The sequence below is a fragment of the Poromitra crassiceps genome (assembly GCF_964638095.1).
Source record: "Poromitra crassiceps genome assembly, chromosome: 23".
Lineage (NCBI taxonomy): Eukaryota > Metazoa > Chordata > Actinopteri > Beryciformes > Melamphaidae > Poromitra > Poromitra crassiceps.
In genome coordinates this window covers 2816252-2829565 of record NC_139639.1, presented here as the reverse complement: position 1 = coordinate 2829565, position 13314 = coordinate 2816252, and the positions used below count along the sequence as shown (strand labels likewise).

At 47.5% G+C, this 13314-nt stretch overlaps 1 protein-coding gene across 1 annotated transcript in view; it reads right to left on the bottom strand.

The window, feature by feature from the left end:
- The window catches only part of ptprsb (protein tyrosine phosphatase receptor type Sb), a gene marked incomplete at its 3' end in the record, with an annotated part of 74496 nt that overhangs the window by 6848 nt on the left and 54334 nt on the right, over window positions 1–13314 (bottom strand). The window contains exons 10-19 of the mRNA XM_083659568.1: window positions 12162–12256; window positions 11365–11618; window positions 10977–11064; window positions 10575–10793; window positions 9929–10086; window positions 8633–8745; window positions 5978–6075; window positions 4033–4156; window positions 2665–2840; window positions 1579–1698 (exon numbers count right to left, since the gene is read on the bottom strand). Of these exons, the coding sequence (XP_083515694.1) occupies window positions 1579–1698; window positions 2665–2840; window positions 4033–4156; window positions 5978–6075; window positions 8633–8745; window positions 9929–10086; window positions 10575–10793; window positions 10977–11064; window positions 11365–11618; window positions 12162–12256 (1445 nt within the window). The remainder of the gene's footprint in view (window positions 1–1578; window positions 1699–2664; window positions 2841–4032; window positions 4157–5977; window positions 6076–8632; window positions 8746–9928; window positions 10087–10574; window positions 10794–10976; window positions 11065–11364; window positions 11619–12161; window positions 12257–13314) is intronic.

Below are 13314 nucleotides of genomic sequence, written 5' to 3'. Positions count from 1 at the left end.
TGGTGTTGACAGCCGGCTGACATGTTGTAATGTAGACGGTCAACAGTGGGTTATAAAAAGACAGTCGCACTGAGGGTAGTTTCTCACAAATACCTCCATCAAACACGAGTCCATCGATCACTGCCAGTCGTACAAGCCATGACTACAGTAGGTTCTGTATAGCCTGGGTAAACCCAGCCTCCACGTGACCTCTATCTAGAGGTCACGTGGAGGCTAGGTTCTGTAAGCAACTCAGTAAATTGATTTATTTGTTATTTGAGGGGGGGGGGGGGGATAATAATTGTGGATCCCACAAAGAAAATACAAAAAGTCCACACTATCCCAAATTCTAAAATATAATTTTATTCCCCATAATATACCAATACAATACATTTTTATTTAACCTTTATTTAACCAGCAAGTGACATTGAGGTTGAAACCTCTTTTACAAGTGAGACCTTGAGGGTCAAAATGCCAGAAATAATGCGGGCAATGCTGAATATTCACGTCCACTCTATTTCTCCGCTGTGCGCGACAGACATATCGCCTATCCTGACATTTCACAAAACGTCGACAACACATTTGGGAGAGAGAGGCGCTACAGTTGGAAGCCCGCTGGCCTACTTTCAGTCAGCGTGGTGTAAGTAGGCCACAGGGACATGCTACTCTGACCGTCCGAGATTAGCCCTGCGCTATAAGAAACTCCTCCAGCAGCCTCCAGCAGCCATCACGTCTCAGCGCCTGATGCAGGAGGAGGCTGGCCTGCTTTCAACGCTCCACCAAGATGTTGCCCAGGCTAATCTATTCTCCTCTGTGTGTGCCCGCATGCCCCCTTTCTCTCTCTCTCTCTCTCTCTCTCTTTCTCTCTCTCTGCTCAACACCCCCCCGGTGGCGGCAGCAGAGATCTTTTTAAATTAATTATTCCGCTTGCTTCTGGCCTCGGAAAGCGTGAACTCGGAGATCAAAGCGTTTGCACTGGACAGGACAGGGGAAGATGGAAGAGCAACAGAGGGAGGGGGGGGGGAAATAACAAGAACACTGGAGAGAGAGAGACGATGGACGTTACCAGAGACCTTTAATATTAGAAAGACACCCCCACTCCATTGTAAGAAATGGTCTCTTCCGGTCTCCTAAATCAGTGGTTTTCACATTTTTTCACATGAAGGACCCCTAAACTGACAAAAGTTAGACCACAGACCCCCATCTGATAGGATTTTGTCCCATGGTCCCCCATATGATAATACGATTGATGTTTTTAGATGTTTTATTACAGAAAATGTATAAAACCCATGACCAAAATAGTCATTGTGTTACTCATGAATGGAATTATAGTGAAAATAAATTACCCCCGTTTTGGCTGGGGACCCCCTGGAACCCCCTCAAGGACCCCTGGGGGTCCCCGGACCCCGATTTGAGAACCACTGTCCTAAATGGGTGTGGTTATCAGGTTGTGACATTGGCTGTCTGTCAACGGTATGAAACGTCATTGGCTGACCAGTCTCCTAAGGGGGCGTGGCAGTGGCGAAACGATCGGCGGCACAGATCCAGGAAGTGACTGGAAGTTGGGGGTGTCTCTCTCTATATTAGAGGTGATGTTACCTTATGCAGGGAGAAGGTGCGGACGCAGAAGGTGGCCAGTTCCATGGTGTCCAGCAGGGTGACCTGGATCATCCCGTAGGTCTCTGTGCCCCGGCTCGGCCAGTACTGGTCACACTTGATCTGCGTGGATGAGAGGACAGCATCTTCATCATCATCGTCATCACCACCACCACCACCACCGATATCATTCACTATTTTCAGTGCTGGACTGGATTTTGTATGAAGTTTTCTCCTTCCTATTTCTTCACACGGAATTTGTTTCCCAAAGAGCCGTTTGATATGTTACCCAGAATTATGAATAGTCTGGTGAAAGGGGTAACAAGGAGGAAATTGTGAAATAAATCACACAAATCAAGATAAAAGGTTTTTCAATTGCAAGTTTAGATGTGGAAGAATGCACTGAATATAACACAACAACAGTTTTAGGATCACTAAATACGCATAATTTGCTATTAGCAAACTAAGCTTGTACAGGGCAAACCGGAGCTGGTTCACCAACTTTCAGGGCAATTTCCCCTGAATGTTGCTTTTATCAGTATGAACATTCAAATGAGCGTAATTATCTTCTTCAACTATTTTCACACTTCAAAGCATGACACATCATTTGAAATCTTAAAATGCGCACTTTTATCATCTGTTAACCCATTGATACCTGATGCAGCATTTGCGTGTATATCCCTCATTTGTGTGCGTATCCCTTTAAGACCGCGAACCGCAGTTCGCGGTCTTAAAGGGATACACACAAATGCTGCATCAGGTATCAATGGGTTAAAATAAAAAATAAAAAAGACCTTGGCCTACTTGTTGCCTAAAACACCAGTCCCTGTCACAATTAGAACTCGACATCGTCTTCAATGTCCTCCAAAACTGTAGATGTCTGGTGGCAGTTTTGGGAACAGTACCTTGAGTGGCGTATCAAGCCCAGGTGCCCTATAAATAACTCTTAACTCCCTTGGTACTCAGGGAAATACATTTGTTACAGTACTCTAGCCTAGCGCGCCTTGACCGGCCCACAACGGAAACAGCTGCTAACAGCTGCTTGAGGATATGGGTCAGCGCCAGCGGCTAGGGGGCGTGGCCTCTCACCCGCGACTTCTCCTCCAGGCGCGTCATCATGACCACGGAGGCGGCCCGCTGCTCCCACACCATCCTCCAGAAGTCGCCGAACGTCTCGGCCAGCGGCCCCTGGGTGGCGATGTAGGCGTTCTGCTTCCTGTAGCCGTCGATGTAGTTGGCGTTGATGTAGTCGCTCCCCAGGACACCTGCACGCAGTGACAACAACACTCGTGTAAGAATGGTGTTATAATCTTATCTTGGTTCAATCTTAATCTGTGCGAGCGGCGCGACAACAAATTCACCGATGTAATAACATCAGACAACCTAACAGACTGTTTGTTTTTTTGGCCGCGGCTTAGTAACAGACGACTGCAGGATGACTAGCAGAAGACGACAAACAAACAAGACTCTGTCAGTGTAAATTCAACAAGCTCCAGACTAAATCCATTCTGCACTTGTTCTGGAGGAATGCCGGCTGCACTTGAACGCACCCGCACTGTTTGTCAGTCTCATGCCACTGCGCGCGCACACACACACACACACACACACACACACACACACACACACACACACACACACACGGCTCGCACTTTCATCCTTCATCTGCCCACACACACACTATATATATATATATATATATATATATATATATATATATATATATATATATATATATATATATATATATATATATATATATGTGTGTGTGTGCACACTTCCCCTCTGTGTCACCACTGTGTGACAGGTGTCAGGTGTCAGAGGGCACTCTGTCTCATGCCTTCTGGTTCTGCCCTTCACTGATGGGATTCTGGGCCAAAATATCTGATTGGTCTACTACTCTAAGGCCCACAAGATAACCCTCCAGCCGGAGGCAGAACTCGCCATCTTCGGCTGCTCGGAGACCTCTTTGGGCTTCCCCACAGCTGTGCAACAGTCTCTGACGTTGGGGACAACTGTTGCCAAAAAAACGTATCCTGAAAGAATGGAAGTCCCCCTCTCCCACCTGCTTTCCAATTGTGGTTGACGGACATGATCTCTGTTCTAAGGATGGAGAGGCTCAGATCCCTGAGAACCAACTCACTTGGAAAGTTTCTAACTGTTTGGGGACCTGTTTCTGGCCTACCTCGACGAGGTCGGGGGTGATGGGTGACTTGCCTGGCTGGTTCCTATTAGACGCCTCGCGTTGGGAGGCCATGCGCAACATATCTTACAAGCACAAAAGCACCCTATATGGACGGTAGCACATTATAATAACTATATATATATATATATATTATATGTATGTTTTTCTTTGTTTTCCTTTCCTGTGTCTGAGCTTGTCTGTTTTGTTCATATATTGATAAAATGTAAAATAATATATATACTGTATATATATAAATATATATATATAAATCTCACCTTCTATGGGAGCCAGGATGACTCTGGTGTGGTCGTAGGCGATAACGTTGGCGTAGCGGTTCTTGGGCTTGTTCACCTCCAGGTTGGAGTGCTCCCAGGTGAACTGCTGACTCGGGTCGATGGACTGCGAAGACGCAGGGCACACACACACACACACACACACACACACACACACACACACACACACACACACACACACACACACACACAAAGTGGTAGCGTATTTAATATTGCATCTGGTTAATGGAGAGACAGAGCAGACTCCATCTCTGTAATGTAGACGAGCAAATAGTGCAATAAACCGCAGTGCCGCAATTAATCATGAACGTAGTTAGCATCGTTAAACGGGCCTGAGCCTTTTGATGTGATGGCTTAAAATCAGTCCCCATCACAGCCCCTCTCTTTTTGAGGCCGATGCAGAAATTGCATTCTCTCAAATGGCCAGTGGGGGGCGCAGCCTGTGTAGCACTCCCGCGGGAACATCCATTCAACTCTATGGGAAACGAGGCAACTTATCTCTCGGTCTATGTCTTAAATAAACACTTTACAAATGAGTTTATGGTCTGAAAAAACAATTTCAAGTATGTTTCATGCTCTCAAGGCCTCATGTTTTTTTAATTATAGCCCCATTTCGAGGAAAATAGGCGATATACTTCGGATAATGGGGAACAGTAATACTTCCGCCCGTTAGAGGCAGCAATGTGCCGCAAGGCATCTAGTCTGCGGAAAGTACACGAATAAGAAAACCTAGCAAACAATGCTAGCAGATAGCAAGTCATACTTTAGCAAATTATCAGAAAATAGCGTTACTTTATGTACACACGTAACTGTATAGATGGCATACATGTAACGTGACGCTCATAACAACGTTATCTAACGGTATGTAAAGTAGCCTAACGTTAATGGCGGACCTAATATCTTTCGCAATGGCGAAAACTTTTTTGGAGATAAAAAGGGCCGCCTCTCCGAAAGCGTAGAAGTCAATGATCGGAATGCCGACACTTCGGAATGGCGAGATGACCCCAGGCTGGAGGCTCACACCAGGCACAATGCACCAGGATCACACCACACCATGGTCTCTTGGCCAGGCCCCGGACAAGACGGTGGTCGGCTGGCTGGACTCCTACTCGCCCATACCTTCGGACTAAAAGTTATTATATTTGTTGTCCTGGACCATTTCACCACTGCAACCAGCCAGCCAGCGAGCAAGCTAGCAAACAGAAGCGAACAAGATGGCAGTCAGTTCAAGCCTGTGAGACAAATTCGGAAACTCCTCCTTCTTCTTCTTCTTCTTCTACTAGTGTTTCAACAGCCCTCTCTCCCCATACTTCCGTGTAGAATTAATCCATTCAACCAATCAACGATGAGCAGGAAGCGGGGATTCAAGCCTCATTTCGTTCCATCCAAACCCAATGGGTGACGTCACGCTCACTACATCCAGTTCTATTATACAATCAATGCTTAAAATGTCTAAACAGTAACGATGTTGTCCGTTCATCCAGACTGGAAGCTTATTAAGCGAGTTTCAGGAGCAGGACCACGCAATCAATCAGGCCTTCACAAGCCACGCCTCCCCAGGTGAACCTAACCTCCTATATAACCTCACCTGGCCCGTTGTCTCCTCTTGGCTCTGGCTTCTGCGCCCCTCCCCCCCCCACCCTCTTGTGTTCTCTCTCCTCTATTTCTCTGTCTCCTCCTCATTCTGTCTTCCTGTATAGGTAACTAGAAGTAAGGGGTCTGTCGAAGCCGCTCGACTGCTGGACTCCCCGGAGACCGGAAGTACGCCGGACCTCCCCAAACCGCTGACGATCCGCCGAGACGGATCCCACGCTCCACCGAGATGGAGCCCATATACTCCGCCGAGACGGAGCTCATTATCCATTCAAATAAACGTTCCTGGTTGTTTGTGTGGTCCTTGCTAGTGAATGAGCGATGCGTTTCTCACCTCGTACTCCTGGGACAGTCTCAGGTTGTCGTTGGCTTTCAGCAGCTCCGTGTGTTCCGCCAGCTCGTTGATGGGGATGGGAGGGTGGCTCATCATCCCTGCGACGAGGGGGGAGCGGGTTAGTTAGGAGTGGCAGAGACGCGTCAGCAGAAGATGCTCTACAGCTACGAGCATCGTACCGCTTGTCGTCAACATCACTCATATGCAAAGATGTTGGCAAAGATAATTATGAAAGCGGAGAACATCACATATCATTAAGGACGGGCGCCGAGGCAGAAAATCAATTGTGATCCATGTGCGAGGTGGGACGACGTGAGGCGACTCTTTGTGTTTTGGAAATGGTTTTTTCTTTGATGAATTGCTCTTCTCTGTGATCAGAGGAGCAATGACTCAGAGACAACAAACACACACACAGCGCACTAATTAGGAAGGGGTTGCGCACAAACACATACAGCACACACACACGCGCGCGCACGCACACACACACAAACACACACCCACGCGCGCACACACACAGACACACAAACACGCGTCACATGCACACACACACACACACACACGCCGTCACATGCACACACACACACACACACACACACACACACGCACACAGAGCCTCCGACAGTCCCCTCTTTGCACAGCTGCAGGGAGAAAGGAAGAGTTATACCAATCCATTCACCATTCACAAGGCATACAGCTCCAGCACTAAATCAAAAATAACACGGCGATGCATATACTTCATAAACATAATCCATTTCATGCCAGAATCACAATGGATTCCCACACATATCTGGCATTGTAACGCATGGCGGCGATGCTGATGATGCACCATGCATGAGTATTTAAGACCTTCTGCTCCCGCAGAGCAGCTCAGTGATGAATAGTGTAGCGACGTAGCTATCAGATACACACTCGTACTGATGGATACAATTTGCCGTGGGTTTCTGCTAGCCTAGCCTGGGTTTGGATTTCACAGAAAATCAGCCCTCCACAGATAATCAGGATAAAACACTCCTGTCACGAGCAGAATGACCTCAGATAGCATCAGCATCGGCTTTTGTTGAAACAAATCTCATCTTTCGGCAGCATCTCAAGAGCACAAATCTCAGGGGAGGACAAGTGGGTGAGGAGGCACATTCAAGGTTGTCGCCGCACGGGAGTAAAAATGCTTATGATGAAAGAGGTGATCGTGGAGCTTTTTTTGGTCCGTTTTATTATCTCGCCTCCCCTGGAACATGTACAAAAGACTCCAGAGTGCATCGAGAGAGAGAACGATTACTAATATCTACAGAACTCCCTGGGGAGAATAGTGAAGGTGGCTTCAAAAATAGCCGGAAACCCAGTTCAGAAGCCTGGACCAGATCTGTAATAATCAGGTGCTGAAAAAAGCTGTGTCCATCCGATCAGATGATGCCCACCCTCTGAGGTTCGAATGTGAGCTGCTTCCTTCCGGGCTCCGCCTTCGTGCCCCCATAGTTAAAAAGAACAGATACAGAAATTCCTTTGTGCCTGTCTCTATCAGAGCGTTGAACGCTGCTGGGGTACAAATGTAATGTCTCCCCATCTGCCGTTGCTGTTATTTTGTTATTTATTTATTTTATCCTTTTATTCTTTTCTTTTATCTTTATTTATTCTTAGGGGTACAGTACAGTATATCTGTATTATATACTTTGTCTGCCCTTTGGTCTGGACCGAGGTTTTTTCTTTTGTGCTTTAATACAATGATACATTGTAGCTCTTTCTTGTGATATAAATGTGCTGCTGAGAGTGAACTGCACTTTGCTACTATGCACTTTATATCTCTACTGTGTGCACTTTAGATCGTTGCTACTGTTGTCATTTGCACTTTAACTATTGTGTTGCACTTTAAACTGCTGCTCTAGACTGTTTTTACAATGTTTTTTTGTCTTATTTGTTTTTATGTATGTACTTTGTACTACGCTTTTTGCAATCCAATTTGCCCTTTTGGGGACACTTAATAAATCTTGAATCTTGAATCTTGAACCTGTCAGTTGACTTTATATAACCTCACTGGCAGATGAAACACTCAACTTTCCTCATCCACGGTCACCGAGCTTGGCCACATTTCCAGCAGGAGACCTTCATGAACCTTCTACAAACTGAAACTGATTTTTCTTTTTTTTTAATGAGAACATTTTGACGCATACAGATTCAAAAAATTCCTCAAGGCCTTTTTTTGGTGTTTTTTTTGGAGGCCCTTGATTGAATGTGAGCAGCAAACAGGGAGCATGCAGTGTGCTGGTGCCATGACCGTAGCAGCTGTGCTAAGCTGCCATTTCAGTCCATTCTGGCATGTGATCTAGAGCCTGGCAGGTGGAGTGTGGGCGAGCGGAGATGATCAGAGACTCTCTGCCACACTGTTGTGAGTCAGCCCGTGACTAAGCACTGATTGTACTACCTGGGCAGCGGCCATTTTGATCTCCGAAAAAAGACTGGAAGCTGCCAGGTAACCGCCGGCTTTTCCTGAGTCGGGAGTTTCTCAAATCCATCTTATAACGTCGCACTTTGACAATCCTCTCTGCTCAAGGATCAAATGAGTTCCTTGAATATTTCATTATCAGATGATGAGGTCCCCGGAAGACTACTTAATCATGCAAATAGGAAGTGTGTGTGTGTGTGTGTGTGTGCGCTCCATACCGGGGGTCTGGAAGTTGATGCGTCTCATCTCCACGGGGTCTGTGGGGTGGTGGGCCATCATCTCCGCGTTCCCCAGCAGGCTCTTGGTTCCAGGTTCAGAGTCCTTACGCTTGCTTCTCAGAGACGGACGAGTCGAGAGACGAATTAGCAGATCCGAGCAAAGGGAGGGAGAGGAACGCAGACTCAGTGCTACTGACACATCATCAGCGCGGCTACAGCATTCAAGTGTACACTGCGTTAATAGAAGTGGTGTTTCAGGGCTTCTTAGCAGCTCCCTGTAGGAACATCTTGCTATCCAGTAAATTGCTGTAGGTTAAAACGACCAAAAGAGCTTGACACCGGTTTAATCTTACCTGTCAGGTTTGCTGCTTCCAGTGAAACAAGAGCAAGGCAACGGGATAATTAGAGGTAGGGAAGGAAGGAAACAGACAGATTGTTAGCAACGAAAATCAATACTGCGCATTAGTATTCGAAAGCCTGATGGGTTGCAGCAAATATCACGGCCCTAACGCGGGGTCAGACTGTTTGATAACTGTTCTGGTGTCGGAACAAACTTCTGCACCTGTGTATCATCAACACTAAGCAAGCACACTCGCAGGGTAGGAAATTAGCGGGGGCTCGGGGGGCAAAATGCCCCTAAAAATCTAGAATTGCCCTTGGAATTGGGATGAGGGGGGCTTTTAAATGCCCCCATAAAATAAAGAGTTTAGTACTTCTATTTTAACATTATTCGGTATTTGCAAAGCGTGACTGGAAAATGGCCAACTAGGCTTCCGTACAACCCCCGCCCCCTCCTCCTACTAGCGTTATTTACCTCAGTGACAGGCAGCACAAGCTAGCTGGCCAGCTAGTTCACTAATGTTTTTGCCAAGTACATTAATAACATGCCGGACAATCAACAGTGTTGTTGAGATAGGAAATGCAGATATTTAACTGTGATTATTTATGAACTTTTAGAAATAAAATATGCTTGGATAAGAGTCATTGATTGGTCTGTCATGCTAGATGCTACATAGGTGCAACTAAGGCATTTCCCAACATTTGATAAAATTGCCCTGGAAATGATCCAAAATGCCCCCGAAATATATTTCACAGGGGCAAAAATAGCCCTAGTTTAGAAAAGTTAATTTCCTGCCCTGAAGCACAGCATGATGGATAGAAACTTATTCCCAAGGATCTCAGTGAAACTGGCTTTTGGCATTTTCTGCGTCTGGCCCACCTATTTCTGTCTCATGGTTCTAGCCGAGGATAATTAGGGGGATTTTTTTGTGTCACGGATCTACCCCCCCGACTCACTTCTTGTAAAGGAGGATAGCGATGACGATGCAGATGATGAAGACCACGGCCAGGACAGGACCCACCACCCAGATCAGCCCGTCGCCCGCGTCCAGAGGCTGCGGGTCCGAATCCGGGGCAATCACCGGCTCTGTGTAGGGGCTCGCTACGTACATCTTCTGCAAACAAAGAACGCAGTCAGGCGACGCACTCGGGAGGACAAAGAGCGGGGAGAACACGCAGCTTGGAAGCGAAGCAACCAATAATCAGTCGTTGTATATGTACGTCTATTCTAATTCAAGTTGTTTATCTACGTCTATTCTAATTCAAAATGCTCATATAGTGAACAAGGCAATATCGCTCGGCTCGACCGCAAAACAGTGGAGACTCACTCTTTATTAGGAGTGGCGATGGAAGTGCGTGGAGGTTATTACCTTTCTGTTTGCTGTGCTTTGACTGACATGAATTTTATTGTTTTTGCAGCGAAGCCATATTGACTACAATGTCTAGTGACAGGCTGTGGGGCAGCCCAACACAGGGAGCGGGGGGTGGGGGGGGGGGGGGGGGGTGGGTGGGGGGGGGGAGAGAGAGAGCGGCAGAGTTTGGCTTAGAAAAGCAGAGACGGAGAAAAGAGATGTGATGATGATGACGCGGTCGCTCTTGTTACCCCGGTCGTGGCGTTGAGCTCGGCCAGGATGAAGAAGACGTACTCCTGCCCGGGCTCCAGGGCCCGGTTCTCGAAGCCTCCGTAGTCCAGCTGGTCCCCCAGGGTGAAGAAGGCGGGCAGCGTGGCGGGTGTGAAGCGGGCCGTGATGTACGCCCGGCGCAGGTCCACCTGCTTCTGCTGCCGAGAGTCCCTCTGCCTCTGACTGATGTCTTTCAGCAGCTGAGAGACGGGAGTCAGGCGGGAAAGAGAGAGGAGAGGAGAGAGAGAGAGAGAGAGAGAGACACTGATATTTAATTAAGAAGGCTAAGTGTTGCGGGAAGTTCTCCGTGGGAATCACGCTTCTGTTTCTAGGTCCTCTCCTCCTCCCAGGCAGAGTTCACAGTGTGCTGTCATTGTTCTCACCTCCTCTAGATCCATTTCATCCGGACTCTTGAGGTGTCTGATGACGCCACGGGCTCTCCTCAGTGGAACCACCACCACGTAGACGTTCCTACGGGACCACAGGAAGACAAAAGAGTACATTTGGTCTTCTATCGTTAAATTGCTAATTTTCGTGTGCCACACTTGGCTGTTGATACTGTTTATACTATATCTTTGAAACTTTGGCCAAATTAAAGAATTCTCATTCTAAATTCTAAATTCACCAACGAAAACTGACATTTTGCAGCATCAGACATCCTGAAGAAAGTCCTATTCCTATTTTGTGCAAAGGTCACATCACATGTGAAGCACCATCTAAAACATCTCCTCCCAGTCTTACACCATCTAAAACATCTCCTCCCAGTCTTACTTGACAGGAGTGCGCGTCTCCAGCGAGGGCAGGATGATGGTGACGGTGGTCTCGGTGTCGCGGGCGTGGTCGATCTCCGGGCGGCGGATGGTGATTGGCGGGGAGGTCTTGGCGTGGATGCGGTGGCGGAGGCCTCCCATGTTGCCCTCGGGGGACGTGATCTTGAAGTCGTAGTTGGTGTCGGGCTGCAGGTTGGGGATGACCGCCTTCCTCAGGCGAGCGTCCACCTCCATCTTCTGCCGGTTGTACTCCACCTGCACGGTGGGAGAGGTTGAGGAGTTTGATCCAGGCTGGGGTCATGCATACTCAAAATGCATTCACCCATAGTATTTATTGTAAGGCATTATGATGAAAAAGAAAAGAAAAATAGTACAGCATACACTACCAGTCAAATATTTCGACACACATTTTTCTTTATTTTTTTTAACTAATTTTCACATTTTAGAATAGAACTATGAAATAACACAATACAACACCAATGGAATTATGCAGCGACCAAAAAAGTGTCAGCTAATCAACCGATCTATCTTACTAGGCATAACCAATCAACTGATCTATCTTATATTTTAGATTCTCTAAAGATAGAAATCCATAAATAGACATCAACTTCACTATTTATATTGGCCTAAAAATCTAATTTCAAGCATTCATTATTTCAATTAGATCAAAATCAATTAGATCAAAATGTCTTTAAGGTCATGAAAAACCTAGTTTTGACTAGTAGCATATGTTGTATTTATGTTGCATAAAGACAGACTGGCACACTTCAGCAGACATGCACCAGGTCAGTGACGTACAGTGAAGCGATAGGGGTAGGTGCTCTCCGGAAACTCCCAGGTCAGAAGAACACTGGTCTTAGTGGCCAGATTGACTGAGAAGTTCCTGGGCACATCTGGGGGGTTAGGAAAAGAAAAAGAAAAACAAAGAGTCACTCGTAATGAAGCGTTTCATGAAAACCTCTCACAAATCCTCTGCTTTCCCACCGCAAACCTGCAAAAGGGGAAGAACGATCAGATCGGTTATTGGGAGAAAAACAAAATGCCGGTTATAGGAGGAGGATGGGTAGGTGACGAGGAGAGTGGAGACGGACAGAAGGAGACAGATAGACTGCAGGAACGTGACATGCCTTATTCACAGACTCAGTGTTCTTCTGTGTGAAGTTGTGTTAGACTCGGGGGCCAGTTGCCTGAGGATAGCCCTGGTCTTAGACTTGAACGTGACTTTAAGTCAAACTCGGCGTGTCAGCAAAAGGCTTTGGAAGAGGTTTGCTATGGAGGTCTATCAGATCAAAGCAGCTTACCTGTTGATACAGCAGCACCAGCCCCGCTGTTCCCACTCTGATTTGCACTGAACACTTACCTTCTCTACTGGATGTGTGCTGACTTTTACCTGAGGGTTTGTGATAAGCGGTGCTCTTGAGGCAAGCCTCCCATTAGCATTCAGCCTGCTTCCACTGGTGGTGAAGGGTAGGTGATGGAGGTATTGGTGAGTGACTGAGTGGAGGAGATTGGGGTGGGAGAGAAGTCGTGCTCCTCCGCCGACTCTGCAGTTCTCAGAAGCCTCTCCGAAGTGGACAGGTGAGGAGGGGGTCAATCTGGAAGAACTGACCCAGAGTTCATTGAGTCTTTTTTCAGAGTGAGCAGAGGTGCTTACAGGGTGAGGGGGGGGGGGGGGGGGTTCCCCAGGAACCGAGGCCAGCCCTACCTGTGTCAAAGGCCAGGGTTCTGCACACCAGTGCTGGGCTGAACGGGCCTGGTCCTGCCTTGGTGTGCGCTCTGAGCCGGAGCTCGTAGGCCGTGCTGTGACGGAGGCCCGGGATGGTGTAGCTGGACTCGCTGGCCGGTAGCGTGACGTGTCGGCACGGGGCAGCGGGGAGGGCCGGTAGTAAGGCAGAGAGGGTGGGAGGAGCAACGGAGCGCGTGGCCCCGCCCCGGGCCTCTCGGTAAGCTA